Genomic DNA, 24,036 nt, shown 5'->3' on the forward strand with positions numbered 1-24,036 from the left:
TGGTTCTCAACCTTCCTAATGCCACAACCCTTTAATGCAGTTCCTGTGGGCTGCAACCCACAGGTTGAGAACCACAGCTCTAAAGTATGAATTGAATAAAAGGAGATAGCCAGGGTGATGAGATAAGGCACTTTAGTTATGCAGCATTTGAGTACAACTAAAAAAGTGATAAAGATTAAAATACACAAATATAGGGTTTAAACAATTCATTTCAATGAGATTTTAAAATATGAGAAGCTGGTAAGTTTGGTGTACTGTGAGTTAATGTTGAAGCATACGGATTGTCTAGAGCGTGGAAATTGTTTTGGAAAATAAGATGAGAAATGGGGTCAAGATTCATTTTTGCCTATCATTGGGGATGTCTCAAAGATACATGAGAATATTAAATAAATTTAGGGAGGCAATGAAGATGTGTGCACAAATTGTTAATGGTGAGGTCAGTAACTAGGGAAGATGCTCCATCTGTAAGTGTGATCGGTTCAAACAGAGGAAAGGGAAAAGTACAAAACAGGAGTCCACTTAAGAAAATTTTGAAATAGAGCAGATCTGGAGAGCGACAGAGAAGAAGAGGGATCATGCGATGCTAGCTGTAAGACTGCAGATAGAGAATAGAAACAGTGATAAGCAAAAACCCAAAGGGATTAGTGAGTTACTATACCCGGAGAGAACACAAAAGAGAGGGAACACAAGGAAAATGCCAAGATGTTAAAGCATGAGTAGACAGTGATGCGTCTATTTTTATAAATAAGAATGTTCGGCCCAGACTATGTGAGGATACAGAAAATAAATAATCACATGTTTTTTAAGCAAATAGAGTTTTGACACTATTGAGATATTCAGGTGAAAATATGAAACAGCATGTATGGAAAGAAGTATAGATTCAAGACATAACTACAGGATCATCCACAGAAAAGTAATAGGTGGATGAATAAGAATAAATAAGGTTTCTGAAGGAAAGAGCATATAGGAAAAATAATTTCTAAGCAAAGACACAACTATGCAAACAATAATAATGTAAAGTAGGTATAGGAGCCAAGAAATTAGGCAGACAATCACAGAGGTAGGAGAACTACCAGTGGTGGACCTGAGACACCAAGAGAGAAGGTGGCACCAAGAATGAAGGAGGAGAAAAGAAAACAAAGGGAGGAGGAAGAGAAATTTTGTAACAGCAAAGCAAATGGAAGGCTAGAGTATAGAAGTGTAAGAAAGTTGACACAGGAGTTTCCATAATTTTCTACATTGAAAATGTAAAGTTTTAACCTAGTATACTGTAGGCACAGATCCGAAATGTCAATGAGTTAATTAATAAATGAATAATATAACAAATGTGATAGACTTGTCAAAAATGAATTAATTAAAAGTCCCCATTAGAAATTAGGTGACAAGATTTTAGAGAGCCTACATGCCACTCTCTGTGACACCAGCAATGCTTAACAGCTTGAAATCAATTTTTTTTAAATAGTCTAATCATGAGAATGACAAGGCTGAGAAGTGGAATGGTAGAAGGCAGAAGGTCACAAGGAGTAAAAGGTTTCTAGGCATTGGATAGACCACTGGGTGGTGGGGCTGCCTACAAAGCTCAGGTCACACAGGAGGCCAATGAGACTCACTGCCAAAAAAGTGGCAAAGCACTGGGAAAACTCAGGCCAGAGGATGAGTAGTTGTAAGATACACTCTGATTTTTCCACAGATTTGTTCTCCTTCTTTGGGGGCTCAGATATTCTCTTTTCCCTGCCCGTATCCTTAACTGTCCATTCACAGTGCCTTTCCCTCACTCTGCCTGATTCCTGCCCCATTCTCCTTCTCTAGTGCCGCTAGCAAATTGCCACACAGAGAGCTGCCATCACACCAAGCTGAGGAAAACTATTAATTTCCTCATTCCCAGTCACAGACCTTGGATCATGGATGTACTCATGATCCAAGATTTTATTTCTATCCCTCTCACCTACCTGTTCTGAATATGTCTATTCAGATAGACATAGTTCTCACAAGATCCACCAAATCCAATGCAGAATCACTACAGATGTGCACAAATAGCTGCATGAAACAATAAGGGAGCTGCTAATTACAACCCCAGAGGCTGGTGACCTAAATGATGCTGCAGAAATCTGCGATTGCCAGACAGAGATCACATGGCCCAGGGAATTACTGTCTGTGGTCGTTTTGATTTTCCCAAAGTAGCCAAGCGCAGAAAATGTTAATTAGGATAAATAAAAGGTATTTAATTTTCTTTTTACAAAAAGGCTTTCTGCCATTTTATAGGGATACTTAAAATCTTTATTTTATGATGACTAAAGGGTGAATGCCATAGCAACACTAAACATTTTCTTAATGATTTAGTCATTTCTATGATGATTGCCACAATTATATTCAACTTAACCATGGAATAATATTTAAAATTATGACACTGACATGGAAATAAAAGCATATGATTTTCCATGAAAGAAAGTAAAGAAAATATAAATGCAAAGAAGTTTAAAGCAACATCAGTAATAACACTCTACATGCATATTCTGTTGAACCCTCACAACCACACTGTGAAACAGATGTTGTCATTGCTGCATAATCATAAATTATTTATCATCCAAAATTACACAGCTGTACCTACTATGAAGCCAAATTATAGCTTTCACATGAAGGCTATAACCCAAGTATAACACAAGACTATGGGGAAAGGGTCCAAGGAAGGGGAAGGGAGGGGGGAGGTTTTGGTGGAGGGAGGGTAATGGGTGGGGCCACATCTATGGTGCATCTTAGAATGGGTACAGGCGATTGCACTAATGTACACAGCTATGATTTAACAATAAAAAAAAGAAAGTCACAAAATTACACAGCTGTAAAAAGGTTAGGCCACACATGAATTGAGGACTCCTTCCTTTTTTTTTTTTTAGAGACAGAATCTCACTTTGTCGCCCTCAGTAGAGTGCTGCAGCATCACAGCTCACAGCAACCTCCAGCTCTTGGCCTTAGCCAACTCTCTTGCCTCAGCCTCCCAAGTAGCTGGGACTACAGGCACCCACCACAACACCCGGCTATTTTTTGTTGCAGTTTATCCAGGGCCGGGTTCGAACTCACCACCCTCGGTATATGGGGCCGGCGCCTTACTCACTGAGCCACAGGCACTACCCAAATTGAGGGCTCTTTCAAGGACTCTTTTAGGAAAACATTCCTCTTTCTCCTACACCGAACTTCCTTAAATTATAGAAAAGTCAAGATGTTACACAACATACTCATGAAGTACATGTGACCTTGAATAGAAATTTCCATGCACATACAACAGTGAAAATAAAACTCGGGTTAACCTGAACGATGTAAGTAAATTCAAACTTCCACCCCAAGGTTCCCTGTTTCTTCCTTCAAACCAGGAGAAACAAAGATGTGAGCTACAGCCTTACAAAAAGTAGGAAATGTCTGCAGGTCCAAGCCACAACACATGAAGAAAACCTTATGTACAACGAAAATTGAAATAAAGCATGCCTGAAAAAAAAGTACATGCTTCTAAAGATGGTGAGCTAGTCAGGAAAACTGGTGGATACACTGAGGACAAAAACCAGTGGTCTCTGCTTGTAAAGGAACCCCACTACCCTCTGGGGTTGTAATTAGCAGCTCCTTTATTTTTGCTGCTATTTGTGCACATCTGTAGTGATTCTGCATTGGATCTGGTGGATCTTGTGAGAACTATGTCTATCTGAATCTATAATGATGCTCGTTTTTTGTTTTGTTTTGTTTTTTAGTTCCCTTGGCAAAACAGGTAGGTGAGAGGGACAGAAATAAAATTTTGGTTCATGAGTACATACATGATCCAAGGTCTATGACTGGGAATACTTATTGAAGCCCGGGGGTGAGGGTGGGAGGAAGGTGCTTAAAGAGAAACATACAGACATACCACCTTTGACATAATTAGAAAGTGTGTGTGCCTGAGCACCCATAGAACAGTGGTTATGGCGCCAGCCACATAAACCGAGGACGGCGGATTCAAACCCGGCCCAGGCCAGCTAAACAACAGCAACAAAAAAATAGCTGGGCATGGAGGGCGCCTGTAGTTCCAGTTACTTGGGAGGGTGGGGCAAGAGAATCGCTTAAGCCCAAGAGCTGGAAGTTGCTGTGAGCTGTGATGCCACCGTACTTTACCAAGGGTGACAAAATGAGACTCTGTTTCTAAAAAAAGAGAGAAAGAAAGAAAGCGTGTGTGTTTGTGTAATGAGAAAAAAAAATCCAGGCAAAAGGAGGGAAAAGCAGCTGTATAGATGACAATCCCTAATCTATAATGAGAAAAGGATAAAATCACAGGACATATGACCAACTAACAAATATGTTTCCACTCTGAGTTAGTAGTTCTCCCAGTATCCCAGAAAAATCATCTCAACAGATAGAGGCATTTTGGAGACAACGTTCCAACACTCAGCTGCCATCTATCGTATCTCCCCATCACCCTAACTCCTCCTCCACAATATCCTATCACCAATGTCTAGAATATTCAAAAGTTGGTAACAATAGGATACATTATAACTATTTATAATAATTTACTAGAAAAATAAAACAGACGATGAACTATGTAAAAATACTAGAAGACATTAGTAGGGCGCTGGCCCCATATACTGAGGGTGGGGGTTCAAACCCGGCCCAGCCAAACTGCAGCAAAAAAATAGCCGGGGGTCGTGGCAGGTGCCTGTAGTCCCAGCTACTCACCTAAGACCAAGAGTTGGGGGTTACTGTGTGCTGTATGACGCCATGGCATTCTTCCAAGGGTGACAGAATAAGACTCTGTCTCTAAAAAAAAAACTAGGAGAAGAAGAAAAGAGAAAATTACATAAGTTACAGATACTACACATAATACAAGATTACAACATGAAACTGCAAAAATTATAAGCAAATTTTCTAAGTTGTTTAAGCCATTGCTAAAATCTATGTTCTCTGAAAAGACAATTGGAAGACATGAGTGAAAAGAAATAAATAGTAGAAAATACAAGGTGATAAAAGATAATCTGGCAAAATTTAAGGGTATTAAATCAAGATAGCCCTTCCCCCACACCTCCCCTGTCTCTCCTTTTCCCTTCTACTTCCTGGGACCTCACCTAACCTAAGAATTTCACATTGTGTATCAAATCAGTACACTGAACCCCATAAATGCATCAGTGCACACAGTTATGATTTAATAAAACAAAAATAAACAAATAAATAATAAATCAAGATAACCATGATAGAAATAAAGATAAGTAAAAACAGGGAAAGTAGGAAAAGGGGAGAAAAATGCTGCTAAAAACATGGACAATTGCAAGGGTGTATACCCTGCCCCTGGGGGAGGAGCACTTTACCACTGGAACTTTACCCTGGAAGTGAGAACAATGTGATCTAAAAATCTGTGCCCTCGTACTAATTTGAAATAAAAAAAGAAAAAACATGGTCAGGAATATAAATGATAGACTCAACTATCTTGAGTAGAATGAAATAGAAATCCTAAGATTTTAAAATGTTAGACAGAAAATATAGATCAAAATCAAATCTAACAAGTAAAAAATTATGTTCCTTAAAAAGAACTCACAATATTTGGTTTAAAAATATTCATTTGTTAAGTAAAGTGCCTGTTGAAGTTGTGTCCCGCACCCAGGAGGTGTGCTATAATCCCTTACATCGCGCCTGTTAGGTGGAAAACACGGATCCCCCTCCCTCCTCCGCAGTCCTCCTTTGCCCCACCCCCACAACTTGAACTGAGTTTTTCTCGTGTGCTGCCATGTATTAGTTCATCTACTGTTTCATATTAGTATTGAGTACACATTAATCTAAAATAAAAATAAATGAATAAATAGCATTTTTTTAAATTAAAATCATGTAATTATCTCAAAAAAGATTTTTTTGAAAATAGGCCAGGTGCAGTGGCTTACACCTATAAGCCTAGCTCTCTGGGTGGCCAAGACAGGTGGCTCTCCTGAGCTCAAGAGTTCAAGACCAGCCTGAGCAAAAGCAAGACGCTATCTCTACTAAAAATAAAAAAAACAAGCCAGGCATTGTGGTGGGCACCTGTAGTCAATGTTTAATAAACACATAAAATTGTAAAAAAAAAAAAAAAAAAATAGAAGTGCTAAGAATAATAAAATCAAATAAAGTTACTTCACAAAGGGTGGGAAAGGAAGAGGGTCAAAGGGTTAAAGTAAAAACATTTTTTTTTTTTTTTGACACAAAGTCTCAAGCTGTCACCCTGGGTAGAATGCTGTGGCATCATAGCTCACAGCAACCTCCAACTCTTGGGCTCAAGCAAACCTCTTGCCTCAGTTTTTCTATTTTTAATAGAGACGGGGTCTCATTCTTGCTCAGGCTGGTCTCGAACCTGTGACCTCAAGCTATCCACCTGCCACAGCTTCCCCAAGTGCTAGGATTATAGGCATGAGCCACCGTGCCCAACCCCAGAGTAAGAGTATATTAACTTCTTTCTATTTTATAGTGGTGAGTGCATGGATATTGCCCTTGGAGGTAACACAAAAGTTAAAGAATTAACTGTGTTATATACAATGAATAACTAAACTTAATTATAAATCCTCTAAATTGTTAAAAGAAAACATGCACCTACAAGACAATTTTATATACAGTGAAATATTAATACACTGAAAATATTAAAATGAAGGCATAAAATGTATTTATTTACTCATATGCATTGAACACCATTATGCTGAATGCTAGTAATATATAGATCCTGCATATGGATTTTTACACACTAATGAGGAAAGAGTAATAAAACAATCACACAAACTATTGTAAAATTGCAACAATGATTATAACTCTGAAATAAAGTGAAAATTACTGGGCGGCGCCTGTGGCTCAAGGGGTAGGGCGCCGGTCCCATATGCTGGAGGTGGCGGGTTCAAACCCAGCCACGGCCAAAAAAAACCACAAAAAAAAAAAAAAAAAAAAAAATGAAAATTACTGTAAGTGAAGGATTTGATGTAAGTCAGGGAAAGTATCCCTAAGGAAATGTCGCTGGAGCTCAGATGTAAAGAGCGGAGTGGAGGACAAAGGTCTCCATGCAGATAGAAGTTTGTCCTGACACCTTCACCCTGTGAGGCCAGAGGGGCCACTGGGAGCTGTGCCCGGAACCACAATGTGAGAAAGGAAAGAGAAGTGTTGTACAGGATAGGGGCAAAGTAAGTAGGAGGAGACGGTTCCTCAGAGAATGAGAAGTCAAAGAAGATTTTTAAGTGGAAGAGTGATTTGACTAGACTTCACATGTATAAATATCACTCTGGTTTCAGTTTATGAAGTGGATTTGAAGGAGTCTAGTTTAGACACTGGTGGGTTCAGTTAGAAAGCAACATACTGACTCCGCACCTGTGGCTCAAGGTGCCAGCCACATACATCTGAGCTGGCAGGTTCAAATCCAGCCTGGGCCCACCAAACAACAATGACGGCCGCAACCAAAAAATAGCCAAGCATTGTGGTGGGCATCTGTATTCCCAGCTACTTGGGAGGTGGAGGCAAGAGAATCGCTTGAGCCCAGGAGCTGTGAGCTGTGATGCCATAGCACTCTACCCAGGGTGACAGCTTAAGGCTCTGCCTCAAAAAAAAAAAAAAGAAAGAAAGCAACATACTTACCAAGATAAGAACTGTGGTTGTTTAAACTAGATACGGGAGTTTGGGAAATGAGACGAGTAGATAAGTTTACCATACACTTGAAAGGAAAAATCAACAGGACTTAGTGATGGATTTAGTTGGAGATGTACTCTCCCCATCTAATGCTTTGAATCGAAGAAATATTCAATTCCGCCAGAGCCAGCAATCCACTAATTCTGCCACATATGTACTGCTCCTCACTTCACTGATATCTTTCTTTTCCTCCTTCTTTTTCCAGCTTACATTTCCATGATTAAATACGTTGCCCCGTCTTCTTGGTTGTACCCACTTAGCCAAACAATAATCACAGTAAACTCAACTTTGCCTACCACATATTACCACCATTCATCTCCGCATGACTAAATAAAACATGACCACACTGGCAATCATCCTATACTTTCTAAATCCTTCATGCTTCCACCTTCCCAGACTTTCTTTTTCACCCTCATCCTTTTCAGGCAGAGAATTCACATTGTATGTCAGGGAGAAAAAAATTGAAGCAATAAGAAAAAAACCTTCATGTTTCCCCCACTGTTATATCTACTAACAAATACCTTTACTTATGTATTCCACATTCCCAAATCATGCAACAAATGAGCTGTTCATATTTATATCTGTGGTGAACTAAAAATGAGTAGAAATTGTGTAGCAATCTCCCCTTGAAAAGTTGAGTGTGTGTCCCTTCTCCATGAATCTGGGTGAACTATTTGACTGCTTTAACCAAAAAAATCGCCAGTTTGGCGACCCAGAACTGAACCTATAAGAACCTATAAGCCTCCATTATGCGGAGGCTTAGAGCAATCACTTGTAAAAGTCTGAGCCACCCTGGAAGCCAAACAGACGGGGTAGAGAGGCTCCTCAAGTTAATGGAGAGCAAGAGGGACACAGCTGAACACAGCGTTTTTTCCAGTTCATTCAACCCACTAATGTAACAAGCACCTGTGGTAGCAGGAGATCACTTTCCTGTTAGCCGCCTCTTTGTACAAACAATTTTGTAAATATTTTACAATTTTTAACAATATGGATGCACCTGGAGGACATGATGTTAACTAAAATGAGACAGGCAGAGAAAGTCACATAGCTCACGATCTCACTACAGGTGGAATCTAAGAAAGCTGGACTCATAAAAGTGAAGAGTAGAGTAGTGGACACTGCCAGGGGAGGAGAGGGAAGGTCGGTGGATGTTGGTCAAAGAACACAAATTTCAGAAGGAACAAGTTCAACAGATCTACTGTACAATATGGTAACTGTAGATAATAACTGTATTGTACACTTGAAAATAGCTGAAAAGATTTCAAGTGTTCTTACCACAAAAAATGATAAGTATGTGAGGTGATATATATGTTAATTAGCCTGATTTAGCCATTCCATAAATGCATACACATTTTAAGACAATAAGTTGTACATGATAGATATAGCAAATCTTGTCAATTAAAAATAAACAAATAGGGCCTCGTGATCTGGGCGTTGTCTGATTCAACCTGTCCATGCTCCCTCTGTCACTATCCGTGTGATATGTTGAACTGGGTTACTTAAAGAGAGGTGACTTTCCCTGCAATACCTGCCTTATTTTGGATAGAGCCTCAGCCTTTTCTTCATTCCATTATTGTCTTGGACTAAGTCGAGTAAAAGAAGATTCCTTGGCAGAAGTTTTTATCCATTTTGCTCACACCTGTTGGCTTGGACAAGTTTAGGAGCTCAAGCCTGGTAAAGTGGTATGCATTCCTGGCATCATCATTCCTGTTCTGCTCTGGATCTACAAAAAATTCCTGGAGACATACATATATCCTCTGAATTCCCCTTTGGTTAGTCATATATGGCCTAGAAAAGTTGTAAAAGAATCCAACGATAAAAATAAAGGCAAAGTAGACTGTTAAGGGTAGAGACGTAAATGGATTGCCAAGAGAACCAACAGAAATCTCTGATAAAAATAAAGACTTAAGCGATTTTCCCAAAGGATCTCATCATTTCTAAAATGGACTTGATGATATAAAGCACCTTCTTTGTAATTGTCTCTGACCATTCTGAGACCAGAATTCTGGACAGATAGATTAGGTATTGACCTGATATAGTCAGGGAAATACATTGTATCAATATTTGACATGTAGTTAGTTATGTTTAATGACCTCATTTCTGAGTTCCTCTTTCATTAATGTAACATTCATTTATTTCTATTATTGCCATTATAGCAACATGAATAAATAGAATATCTGTGCCAGTACAGAAATAAAAATAAATAAAAATTAACAAATATGTAACATAAAAAATGAAATTTACAGAGAAGTGGAAGAAGGTAGTAATAATCACCATTCTTCCCCAAGGAGAAATAGCAATATTAACATTTTGACATACATACATAACTTTTAAAATAGATCAAATTTTAAATTTTGCTTTCTTACCTCCATTTCACTTATTAACTGATCTGGAGCAATTCTCTATGTTATTAAGTATTATTCTATAATAGCTAAACTGTAGTACATAACATAATTCCATCGTGTTCATAAAATAATTCATTTAATTTAGAATTGTTTTGCCATCAACATAGAACTGAAATGAACACGAGGGATGGGGAAGAATATAGACAAATTTCCTATAAATGAAGAAATATAAACTAAGGTTCACCAGAGAGCAATACTAAACCAATTTTATAAAAAGAAAGGTCACATAATGATTAAGAATTCAGCCTCTAGAGCCATACTAACTGTGTGGTGTTTTGATATATTTATTAGGTTAAGTCCAGGTTCCTGGATCACAGCTTCCATAGTCATTCTTATAATGTTAGGACACTTTAGGCCTCAGGAGACAGAATCTCTGTCTCTGACCTCTCTTGTCCTCCTTTCACCTGCCCTAGACAGGACTGTTATCTAATTGTGTTCGAAAGACCCTCATTCCAGACAGTGTCCTGCCCCACACCCTGGATGAAGGAATACTGCACAGAGAGAGCAGGAAGAATCTGAACAGGCAGGCCTTGCTGGGTTTGAAACACATGCATTTTGTCCAATCACATTTTTATATGGCTGTCACTCACACCTATGTAATGAAGCCTCCATAAAGACGCAAGAGGACAGGGTTCAGAGAGCTTCCAGATAGCTAAACATAAGCAGGCTCTTGGAGGGTGGCATGCCCTGGAGGGCATAAAAACTCCATGCCCGTTCCCCCTACCCTTGCCCTATGCATCTCTTCATCTGTATCCTTTGTAATATCCTTTATAATAAACTGATAAGTGTGTTTTTCTGAATTCTGTGAGTTCTCCAGGAAATTAATCAGACCCAAAGAAAAGGTCATGGGAACCCTGACTTGAAGCTAATCAGTCAGAAGTTCTACAGGTCCAGATGTGTGACTGATGCAAGGAGAGGGCAGTCTTGGTAACTGAGCCCTCACCCTGTGGGATCTGACTATCTTCAGGTAGACAGTATCTGAATCGAAGTAGGGGATTCCCAGCTGGTAGCCACTGGTTATTGTATGGGAGAAAAAGAAACCTACATTTGGTCACAGAATTCTTCTGTGTTGATTGTCATGGTACAAGAGCAGAGGTAAAATACAATTTGAGAGTTTTCCCTAAACAGCCTGGGTTTAAACCCAAATCTGCCATTTACTAACAATAGAGTTATTTGACCTCTCTGAGCCTCCATCAACCAATCTGCACAATGAGGGTGATAAAAATATCTATCTCAAGACTACTGTGAAGATCAAGTGAATTAATACTAAGAACAGTATTAGACATATAGTATGTACTCTATAAATGTTTTTCATTGTTTTTTTTTTTTTTTTTACCAATGACATGAAGATAGAAGCAGTAAACTATGAAATCTTCAGTTCTGCAGGTGACACAGAGAAAACACACACCGAAAATACAATAAAAAGACAAGATCATGGAGATACATTGCAAGATATTTTGTGGGTGCATAAGACAGAATGAGTAAATTTAATGTGTGATAGATAAATTAGAAGATACAACAAACTTTATTTATAAGTTGATTTACTCTAAGAAAATGGTCACATTCCAGGAAAGGAATCCTGGTTAACTTTCAAATTGATAAAGCCTTTTCAAATACCATCTCACTCAAGTATTGTCATAAACCTATGACGAAACCTTTAAAGAAACTGAATTTCAGAAAGTTTAAGCGACTTGGTAAGGTAACACAGTAATTCAGTTGATGCTATTGGGACCAGAATCTCTGTATTTTAACTGCAATTTTTGTGCTATACTATACCGACTTTTTCATTTCAGACTCTTATTGTAACACAAAAACTGATATCTGGGGAAATAAATCCATATGTTGGGCACAATCTACTTCAGAAGTTAGCAAACTAAAGCCATTAGGCCAAAAATGGCCTGCCTCCTGTTTTTGTAAATAAAGTTGTATTGGAACTCAATGGTGCCTATTTATTTGTATGTTGTCTGTGGCTATTTCCACATTACAACAGCAGAGCTGAGTGGTTGTAACAGAGGCCAAGTAGCACACAAGACCAGGGCTATTTACAATCTAGCCCTTTACAGAAAAAGTTTGCCAACAGCTGGTCTACTTGATTAAACATAAGTGAAAACACTCTCCAAAATATGGAACAAAGCATGAAAGATGATCTGTGGATGCAAAGTATAAGTGACCACAGAGCCTAAAATGACTGCCACATTTTACTCATAACCAAAAGGCTGAGGTAGCAAAACAGAACAAATAACAATGAAGTTTGGAATGCAAACAGATAATAAAGCTTCAAGTATCATTATAGAGCAAGATAGCTTGAAAATGCAGTACAGTTATCCTGAGAAACAAATTTATTTACATTTTTTAATATATGTAAATAATATTATTAGCATGGTTATTTGAGAACTGAAAAGTAAGAGTTAATATAATCTTTGATTTCTACAGGTTGTATCCTTCTTTCTTTTCAAGGAAGAATATCACACATTCTTCATGGGAACAAAATAAACCTACTGCATGGGCAATGAAGGTCTGTGAACATTCAAAGTGCTGCATAATAGAAAGTCCCTTCTTTACAAGCTTTGCCTATTATGGACTTCAATAGTCACTTGGAAATTTTGTGTTTCAGCAAAGGCACTTAATTGGTTCTTCTAAAACCCATAACCTGACCCAACACTCTCCTAATTGCTATCTTCATCTCTCTGTTTCTGAATGTGTAAATGACTGGATTTAAAAAAGGAGTCAAAACTGCATCAAATATGGCTAGAAATTTATCCAGAGGTGTTGAAGGAGACGGCCACATATAGAAAAAAATCAACGGACCAAAGAATAAAACTACGACAGCAATATGAGCTGACAGAGTGGAAATAGCCTTTGATGAACCCTCTGAGGAGTGTTTCTGAAGAGTGGCCAGGATAAAAATATAAGAGAGGATGAGCAAGAAGAAAGCAGCCAAGGCAATGAACCCACTATTAGCAGTAACTATGAACTCCAGTTTATAGGTATCAGTGCAAGCAAGTTTGATGAGCCGAGGTATGTCACAGTAAAAGCTGTCCAATACATTGGGGCCACAGAAGGGCAAGTTTACAACAAAAGCCAACTGAACCAATGAGTGAATGAGACCAGTGGTCCAGGAAATCACTAAAATCAGAATGCACATTCGTGGGCTCATGATAGTCAGGTAGTGGAGAGGCTTACATATGGCCACATATCTGTCAAAGGCCATGGCTATGAGCAGCACTATCTCTGTGCTGCCAACAGCATGGCTAAAAAAGATCTGAGCTATACAGCCTCCAAAGGAGATGACTTTCCTCTTCCTGAAAATATCACAAATCATCTTGGGTGCTGCAATAGAGCAAAATATCAGATCAATGACAGAGAGATTGGCCAGCAGAAAATACATGGGGGAGTGCAAATAAGGGTTAGTGGTTACAGTGACCACTATGAGAAGGTTTCCTGTGATGCTGGACACATAGAAAAGACAAGAAAAGAAAAAAAGAAAACTCTGAATCTCCCAGGAATTTGAGAGTCCCAGGAGCACAAATTCAGACACTACAGAGTGGTTGGCTGCATTTATTGGCCCATTTGGAATGTCTATTTTCATGTTACCTACAAGGGAAAAAATGAGAAAATTCAAATTAATAGTATTGTATTCATAATATCTATTTAAAAGTATATAAATTATAGAAGTCAAATATTACCTGAGCATTGAATAGCATTCTTTTGGCCACTAATGCTATTGTTACATATGAGAGTAAGTGAATTGCCACTGGGGCTTGCTAACTTGAGGGATGGTGAATGCTCTAGTGGACTGGTACCCATTTTGCACCTGATGAAACCAAAATGAAAGGGCACTTAATGTTAAATTGCTCTATCACAATAATCAACTCCTCTCTCTGGAAGAGTAATAGCCAATTACATACACTAATTAGACAAAGGGGGCTATTTTATGACAGCAATTTGTAAGAAACTATGACTCAGATTTTGTTGTTCAAGTCAGAATGTTCTTTCTCTATTTTACACTTTTCAAATATTATTTACTCTTTAATATCCAAATCAAATTATGCCACATCTGTTAAACCTTCCTCAGGACCCACGTATACAGCCAAATTTACTGTGATGCCTATTGATCAGATGTTTATTTCCCCTATATGACTATAAGTAAGCAAGGCTATAAATCATCACCCCTTACATTTTTATACCCCTAATTTTCTCAGACAGAATCTTATAAATAATAGGTGACCAAAAGAGATTTTGGGGTGAATGAATAATTAGGCTGAAGTAATTATCTTTTATTATGCACCAGGAACTAGTCTAATTACTAAGAACAAAGTAGGTAAAAGTCCCTATCTTCATAAATTTACATTTTGACAGAGTCAGATAACTAGAAAATAAATAAATATAAAGAATTTCAGAAAAGAACTCCACTATTCTGACCAAACCCTCTCCTAACTGCTATCGTCATCTCTCTGTTGCTCTCCATAGCAATTAAGAGAGTGTTCGGTCAGAAAGATTAAGCAAGGAAGAATCATAAGGTAGTATGGGGAGGGCTGTTGTAAAATAAGACTCATAAGAACATTTCTGCTTATGAGTTGACTGAGCAGAAATCTTAAATGAACAAGTCATGAAGGATTTGGGAGAAGAGTATTCCAGGCAGAAATAGCAGCAAGAGCAAAAGCCCAGAGGTGTGAGCTTCCTTGGCATTTTCAAAGAATTAGGAGGTCAAAAAGGCTGAACATGAGTGTGCAAGAGGGAGCGTATAGTAGATAAGGTTTGAGAGGTAACAGGCATACAGGTATGTGGGTCCTTCTAGGCCATGGTAAGAACTCTGGCTTTTACTCTGAATGAGAAAATAAACAACTGGGTTTTGAACAGGGAAACAACAAAAATCTAGCTTACACTGTTAAAGAGTCATTCTGCCTGCAGCATTGTGAATATATCTTGGAATTTCAAGGATAAATGCAGAGGCATTGGCTTGAAACACATTTTTTATCATGAGGAAGCAATGATGCAAGAGAAAATGTTAATTCAGAGTGGTAGCAGAGGTACTGAGAGGCAATAGATTCTGGATATATTGAGATGATATATGATGAAATTTCCGGGCCTATGGATAACCCTGACCTTTTAGAAATTGTGAAACACTGTATCTTATTGGAGAGTTTTCATATGAAAATAAACAGAAAAGACCCCAAATGTATAAAAATACAAAGAGTACTAATAGAGTAAATACATATTTAGTCACAAAATCTAATAAAGACTCAATAATATAGAGATCATAAAGCTTTAAGAAGAGAGTCTGAGGCAAATAAATACTACAGTTGGCCTTTCACATCCATAATTAACATCCAGATTTAACTCACTTTGGATCAAAACTTTTGGGGAAAAATAAAATAAAACAAAAAATACAATTTTGAAAAAACTACAATTTTGTTAAAACAATATACAAGTACTTACAGAGTATTTACATTGTATTGGGTATTATAAGAAATCTAGAGATGATTTGGAGTGTACTGGAGAATGTGCTTAGGTGATATGCAAATACTATACCATTTTGCATGTATATATGGGACTTGAGCATCTAAGGATTTTGCTATCTGTTGGGGCTCGTGGGTGGTCCTGGAATCAGTCCCCCACAGATACTGAAGTCGGCCTGTGATCTCTTACACAAGAAGTAAAAAACTATGAAACTCAATACCACAAATAATGATACAGGCTGAAAATGTTGTCATAACCGAGTAGGAATTTTTAAGTGGGAGAAAACTCAAAATGTTCTCTGCTTATTAATGTCATATTTTTATATTCTAAATGAGAATTTAAGTTGTCTATTTCTCCTTTTAAAGAACGATTTTGGTTTTTAGACCAATCACACTGAACTCTTTGAACTTGTTTTTCTAAGTTAGATTGTTTCTGAAGCCAACAAAGCAAAACTAATCTTTGTTTTGGTCACTTACATTCCACATTATCAGTAGTTTTTAAAAGCTAACACATAAACTTCTCCATGCAGTATGAAATTATCAACCAGAAAACATCCAAAATGTAAATAAAGAACAAAATAGTAGATTAACAGAAAGGTGAAATTCTACTTCTAACCAGAAAAATCTCATCAATGTAATCATCTCCTGCCAAGTTAGATTCAATGCTTATTTTAACATTGCCAACATTCTTTTGCGTGTGAAACAAACCATTAAAAGTCTTTCCTCAAAAAATTGCTAATATAGAAGCTATACGCTTCTATTAAATGTGATTTAAAATGTATTTAGAAAACAGAAATATAGTCAAACAGAAAAGAAAAATCCATTTTACTGAGTTGATAACAAGTTTCAGTTCTTTCCATCCAATTCTATATATTGTCCCATTTTCAATAATTTGACATTTAATGAATACTAAAACGAGCATTTCTGTTCAATATCCTCTGAAAGTTGTTTCAACAGAAACTACTTGGAAGGAAAAGCAGCAGTAAAGATTGTTTAGCTATTTGGCCAAATTTACATGGACGAGGATCTGTCATGTAACTGTGAAATAAGTAGTTATTGCAGAGCAACACAAGTCAACATGATAAAGTGCTTTAATACTTATTAGAGTATTATTTCGCCCCTTTTTTGTGACTGAACTAAGTACTTCTTTGCAGAAGTATATTAATCACAATCAGAAGTGGAAAGCAGAGACAGAATATATCCAGAACATCTCTCCAATGTGCACACTTTTATTTTCCTCTGGGGAAAATTCAGTCTCCCATCTATTTATTCCTCAGACTGCCCAACACCGTTCCCATCGGAGGGTATGACTCTAATTAGTGTTTAGTGAATTAGTGAATGAGTAAGTGGGTGGGTAGATGGATGGGTGAATGGATGGACAGATTGAGGGAAAGAAAAATGATAAATAAATAGATACATAGAGAGAAATGAAACTCAAAGGAAAAAGGCCTCTGAACAATTGCTATACCTATTGCTAGGAACACCAGGAGCCTATAATGACCATGCTTCATAAAACACTAAGTTTCATTAAAGAACTCATCACCTGTAGACCAAAAAAAAGGGCTATATGCCTAATATGTTCCTTAATTTGATACATAAAATAAGAATTTTTGTAGACAAACAACAAATCTGGAATATTAATGTTCCCACCCATTTTAAAGTTTAAGTCGAAGAAAACAGAAAATGAGTGTACTATTAATAAGACCATAGAAATAAAATACAGAGAATTCCCAACCTAGGCACATCAGTGGCATATCTAAATTAGCTAAGACAAACTACTTGAGAATTCAATATTTCTCTTTTTTGGTGATTCCTATGCTTTATCATTTTGATAATACAAAACTTTTTCCCTGCTCTCAACTGAACTTCCTTTTTTTTTTAAGCAATCATTTCTTTCATTAAATCATAGCTGTGTACATTAATGCAATCTTGGGGTACAATGTGCTGGTTTTATATACAATTTGAAATATTTTCATCACACTGGTTAACACAGCCTTCACAGCATTTTCTTAGTTATTGTATTAAGACATTTATGTTCTACATTTAGTAAATTTCACATACCCTTGTAAGATGCACCATAGGTATGGTCCCACCAATTACCTCAACTGAACTTTCTGATTAAGTCTATATACATTTGTCTTTCTATAAAAGTAAAAATACAAGTGTTGTTAGGAACTTCTCCTATAAAACCTTGCCATACTTGAATTAAGTTACCTCTTCCTTTCACTTTTCTTCTTAAAGTCAATTTCCCTGCCCCTGGATTCCTAAACTTGTTATTTTTCCCTGAAAATTATTTACCTCTATTTTACATCGTAGTGTCCAAAATTAGACGAGAAAAAAGAAAAACTAAATGCCCAATAAATATATTGTTACAGCAGAATTAATTCCCCATTAATACCATTATACCAGGTTTTCTTCATCACAGTTGAAAATAATGGTAGATCTATAATCAGGCATGCAGGCAAGGGCGTTTTCAGTCAATCCTCCAAATTCTGTTGTTTATCACTTGGTTTGGGTCCCAAGTAGTACCATAACACACTGGTCTCTGGTGGAATTTTTCCTTTTGTAACTTTTCTGCAAAGACAGAAATAAAACAGAGCAAGTGGCCTTGACTTCTAACTTTTGTACTTTACCAATTTCCCTTCACGCTCATCAAACAGGTTAATGAGAAATAAATAAATGTTTTTCTAAGTCTTTTAAACCCCCAAATACCTTGCCATTGCTGAAGACTCTACATTGTGCTTATCTTGACTCTGCTTCACAGTTTCAGTTTCACCCTGGAAACTCAGGACACATTTCACTACCAGGTAAAAGTCAAAGTCATTTATTTGCCTTTCTCCACAATCTTTAGCCTTTTAGGTACCACCTAATGTGATCTCTTCCTTCTTCCCTACATTATACCCTTCTTTCTTCCCTACATTATACTCTACACAACCAAAAACTTATCTAAAATTTACAAATAAAAACTTTGCCACTATAGTATTTTCTGGAACTGAATCTAATAGATCAAGTAAATTTTTTTTTTCCTATTGTTATGTCAACATTGTATCTTTCACCCACCTCTTCCCTGAGCACAACATCCTCAGGTAATTAGAGTATGTTGATAACAGAGATTCTGCTCATGCCGCTGCTATTAAATAAAAAGCTGAAAGAATTTTTTAAAAAATATTAACAGCACTGAAGAATAATGACCAGATGCCTCTGCAGATACCTGGATTTGCCACTGCTGCTCATGTCCTTGGAACCTGATTGGCTGGATAAGAACAATCAAAAGAAAAAAATCTTATAATGAATCCCTAGAGAGGAAACAAAACTGACACTGGAAGTTTTAAAAACATCACCTCTGGCGATTTTATCTGCTTTTATTTATTGATGGTTTAAAATATGGCAAAGTGTCTGGGGACTGTGAACACATTCAATCTAAATCATGTAGATGTCACTACAAATTTTAATCAGCTTAGGCTCACATAGTGCAAAATAGGCAACACAAATTACTTGAATCTCTTTCACATTTAAAAAAATGGCATACAATGTACAATCTCTACAATGACAACAAAAGTCAATTTTTTTTAGGTATAATTGATTGTAAGTTTTGGAGAGATCGGACTTATGCATGAAGTTTATTCACAGGCTCATTCTTGACTATTACCCATGTGCCAGTTGCTGCCCATGTATCTGGGAGACACATACATACAAATAAAGTGCTTTAATACAATGTGGATATTAGCTCTACAAAAAGCATGTTCAATGCAGTGGGCAGGAACATAGAAGAAAGAACCCCTAAATATAACTGGGAGGAAGTAAGCAGACTTCCTAGGGAAAGAAAAATTTGAGGACTGGCTTAAGAGAGAGAGAGATATGAGGAGAGGAAGGGTTAATTTCAGGAAAAATAATAGTGAGCAGAATGAAGTGCATTATGTTTGGCATGTTCGGGAAACTATAGTGGTTTAGTTCTAAAGGAACATTAAGTGGTAGAATATGGTAGAAGAGCCAGAGATATTTTTTAAAATATGTCCACCAGAAACTGTGAAACTTTTAGAAGAAAACATTGGAGAAGTTCTCTAGGATATTGGTCTGGCCAAAAATTTCTTGAGTAAAACCTCAAATGCACAGGCAACCAAAGCAAAAATTGACAAATAGTATCACATCGAATTTCAAAAGTTTCTGCACATCAACAAAAGGAAAAGACAACCCAAAGAATGAGAGATAATATTTGCAAACTACCCATCTGACCAGGGTTTAGTAACTAGAATATATAAAGAGCTTCAACAACTCAATAGAAAACAATGAATTAATCCAATAAAAAATAGGCAAAAGATCTGAATAAACATTTTTCAAAAGAAAACATACAAATGGCCAACAGGTACATGAAAAAATGTTCAATATCATTAGTCACTAGAGAAATACAAATCAAAACTGCAATGAAATATCATCTCACCCCAGTTAAAGTAGCTTTTGTCAAAAAGACAATACATAACAAATGCTGGTGAGGATGTAGAGAAAGGGAAACACTTGTACACAGTTGGTGGAAGTATAATTAGTGTAACCACTATGGGGAACAGTATGGAGATTCCTCAAAAAACTAAAACCAGAACTTCCATATGATCCAGCAATCTCATTATTGCATATATATCCAAAGGAGGAGAACTTAGTATAACAAAGAGACATCTACATATTCATGTTTACGGCAGCACTATTCACAATACCCAAGATAAGAAATCAACCTCAATATCCATCAATGAATGAATAGATAAAGAAAATATGGTATATATACACTATAGAATATTATTTAGCCATAAAAAAGAATGAAATCCTATCACTTGTAACAACATGGGTGGAACAGGAGAACATTAAGTGTAATAATCCAGGCACAGAAAGGCAAATGTCATATAGTCTCACTAAGATAAGGGAGTTTACAGAATTGATCTCCCAGAGATAGAGAATAGAATGACATTTCCTAGAGACTGGGAAGGGTTGTGGGAAAGGAGAGATAAAGTTTCCTTTTTTTTTTTTTTTTAAACAGAGAAAGCTGGATCAATTTTTTTTTTTTTTTGTAATCACAGCAATGGGCACTAAATGAACTGAAAGTTCAGAGAATCAGCACTGTTAGGAAATAAGCTGACATCACCAACAGGTTTTTGCCCCTTCTCTCCCATTGGGACATTGGCCAATCTTGTCTCCATAGCAGATTAGACACAGCGGAACATAGAATTCATTAACTGGAAGACAGATCAAGAGCCAACAGACAAGAAAAGAAAACATGCACTGCATAAGAGATAAAATAGTTTAGATACATTCAGAATATCTACCATATAATATATAAACATAGCTTCAGAAAGAAAAGAGAAAGAGAAAAATTGAGGTTTTAAAATGTACTGAATGAGCATTTTTTCAAAACTATAAAAGCTCATTCAAAAGCTCAAAGAACCTTTCTTTTTTTAATTGAGCAATAATAATAATAATAATAAGCAAAGAAAGTAACATTCACATTGTCAAATAAGAGTATGTCTATCATAGAATGCTTTGACTCTGAAGTTCAGTATGGAGTCATCAGCTAACTTCTTATTATTTTTTTTTCCAAAGTCAAAAAATAAACAACTAATATTTGTAAGTAAAAATGAAAAATAATTTCAAAAAACAGATCATTCCAAATCTTATAGACAATAGAAAAAGAATAAATACTTCAGAATTATTCTACTTAATCTGGACACACTTAATATTAAAATTGGAAAAAAATATATTATTGTAAAGGGGAAATTACAAACATATTTCACTTATAAATGAGGATGCAATATCCTAAACAACATATTAACAAGTTGAATTAAAAATTAATATTTAAGTAATGTACTTTGGTCAAAATTAAATCTAATTTATGTGAGAATTAGTCACTATTTTCTTTTCTTTTCATTTTTTTCTTTTCCTTTTCCTCATCCTCTCCCTCCTTCTCTGTCTGTTCTCCCCTTCCCCCACCCCCCACTATGTCATTAATTGCCATTGATTGTCTTCATATCAAAGCTAAATACATAAGATTCATACTTCTCCAATCTTGTGATGCTTCACTAAGAATAATGTGTTCCACCTCCATCCAGGTTAGTACAAATGCTGCAAAATCTCCATTTTTTTAATGGCTAAATAGTATTCCATGGTATATATGTTCCACAGCTTGCCAATCCATTCCTGGGTTGAAGGGCATTTAGACTGTTTCCACATTTTAGCTATTGTAAATTGAGCTGCAATAAACAGTCTAGTACAAGTGTCTTTATAAGAAAAGGTTGTTTTTTTTTTTCCTTCAGGTAGATGCCCAGTAATGGGATTGCAGGATCAAATGGGAGGTCTAGGTTGAGTTCAAAAGTTTCATTAATGGGTTGAAAAATACAGATAGAAAAAAAGAAATACAATCTAGCATTTAGTAGCACATTAAATGACTATAGTTAATAATAATTTATTGTATATCCCAAAATAGCTACAAGAAAAAGGAAGAAAAAAGGCAAACACGAAAGTAAAATAGTCTCAATTGCAAAAAAAATAATAATGTATCCAGCCAGGCCAGTTGAATCACACACTCTGAAATGTGGGTCAAGAACCATAGTATTCTTCAGAAGTGCCTCGGGAATTCTTATGCACCACCATTATTAAAAATCTCTGCTCCTCTCTGTATTCCCATAGCACCTTGTGCATACTTTATCACTATATCCACCTGTGACATCAAAACTACCTGTTTCTCTCCCCATGTCCTGCAGATAGAAGCTCTTCAAGCTCTTCAAGGGCAGGAATATTGCTTTATTTTTCTCCATATCTCTAGTACCTTATACATTTTCTGGCACATATTAAATATTCGTTCAACTGAACAACACTGAAATATAAAGTACAAAATTAGGCCAAAGCAAAAATGTAAAAACAGTTTTAAAATAGAATTGTAGAAAATAAGAGGAACATTAGCAAATATTAAGGTAAGGAAATTATACACATACTCCTCAAATACATGAGCCAGCTAATCTACATAAGTGTTTTTAATTCTTTTATTTACGCTTATGCATTAATATAATATCTCTTAACAGTATCTGTATGCAAAATAATAATCTGGAATACAGCAATTGGTTTTGTTGAACTTCCAACAATCTTGCTACATAAGCATTTTCAACCAACAAAGAGCAACATATGTCTCTTTATATATTTCTGGTGCAAGCTAGTAATCTATCTGATATTTTTACAAAAGTTAATGGAAAATCCCATGAAAAATGTCCAAAAAAGCATTTGTACATTGCAAGCTTTAAGCTAACAGTTATTAAATAGGCTAAAGAGCATGGCAACAGAGTTGCCCAAAGACACTTTGGACCTCCTCCCACAAAAAGTGTCAGCAGATTGTGGAAATAACAGGAAAAAAGCTTCTTCAGATGCCAGATAGAAGTAGGTGATGCAGGGGAACTTCCAAAGTCACCAGAGGCAGAACAGGAGGAGAAGACCTGGATTCTGAAGCAGCATCTGCCTGGGATTTCTGTTTCGACCAAGATAATACAAGAAGAGGGTAAAAGGATTGCTTGAGAAAAAAACATTGATGATTTCTCAGGGACACCTATGTGGCGCTCTAACTTTATCAAAACAGAAGGTTTGAGCATGAAGACAGGAACAAAACTTGCACGAAAACCTCCAGCAGCCTATAAGAATTTTTTGTACCTTGTATCTGTTTTGTAATTACACTTTGTTACCTAAAATTTCTTGTAACATATATGTTAAAAAATAAATTCTGGGCCGTGCCTGTGGCTCAGGTGGCGGGTTCAAACCTACCCCTGGCCAAAAAACAAAAAATAAATAAATAAATAAATAAATTCCAAAATTCTTTTATAACACAAAAAGTACCTAATTATGAACAAATAAAATTTGAGTTAAAAAATTAAAACATAAGATTTTCTTTCTAAAAGTTTGGGTCAAGGCTTGGTGCCCATAGCACAGTGGCCTTATAGCACAGTGGTTACAGCGCCAGCCACATGCACCAACACTGGCGATTCGAACCTGGCCCGGGCCAGCTAAACAACAACAAAAAATAGCCAAGCATTGTGGTGGGCACCTATAATCCCAGCTACTTGGAAGGCTGAGGCAAGAGAATCACTGAAGCCCAAGAGTTTGAGGTTGCTGTGAGCACAGCACTCTATCGAGGGCGACATGGTGAGACTCTTTAATTAATTAATTAAAAAATTAAAAAATTAATTAATTAATTAATTAAATAAAAGTTTGGGTCAGAAACGTAGGTGCACATTCTACCCGGGACATTCCACGTGCATTATACACAGCAAAATATGGTGTTCCAAAATTCAAAAGTCAACAGAAAAAAATAACACCCAATGGATAGAGATAGCTGTAGAAGATTCAACAAGTAAATTTTATTTGCCCTCCTTACATATATATAACTTCAAATAATGAATCTGAATAGAAACATCAATATATGTTAAAATTTTAGCAAAGTTTATACAACTTAGCTTTGATGCGTCTATGTTAAAAAATTTTAAGAATGCTTTATTGCCAAATAGTATGGCAAATCA

At 36.5% G+C, this 24,036-nt stretch overlaps 1 protein-coding gene and 1 pseudogene across 1 annotated transcript; one reads left to right on the plus strand and one right to left on the minus strand.

The window, feature by feature from the left end:
• The first annotated feature begins 580 nt into the window (after positions 1-580).
• Positions 581-9,576, plus strand: LOC128588658 (UPF0729 protein C18orf32 homolog; annotated as a pseudogene).
• A 3,087-nt stretch (positions 9,577-12,663) lies between these two features.
• LOC128588659 (olfactory receptor 4F3/4F16/4F29-like) lies at positions 12,664-13,847 on the minus strand. The gene is made up of 2 exons (XM_053595535.1): positions 13,727-13,847; positions 12,664-13,634 (listed from the first exon to the last, which is right to left on the minus strand). Exons 1-2 carry the CDS (start codon positions 13,845-13,847, stop codon positions 12,664-12,666), a joined length of 1,092 nt encoding a protein of 363 aa, XP_053451510.1.
• Positions 13,848-24,036: the final 10,189 nt, after the last annotated feature.

This window comes from Nycticebus coucang, chromosome 6, assembly GCF_027406575.1.
Source record: "Nycticebus coucang isolate mNycCou1 chromosome 6, mNycCou1.pri, whole genome shotgun sequence".
Taxonomy (NCBI): Eukaryota; Metazoa; Chordata; class Mammalia; order Primates; family Lorisidae; genus Nycticebus; species Nycticebus coucang.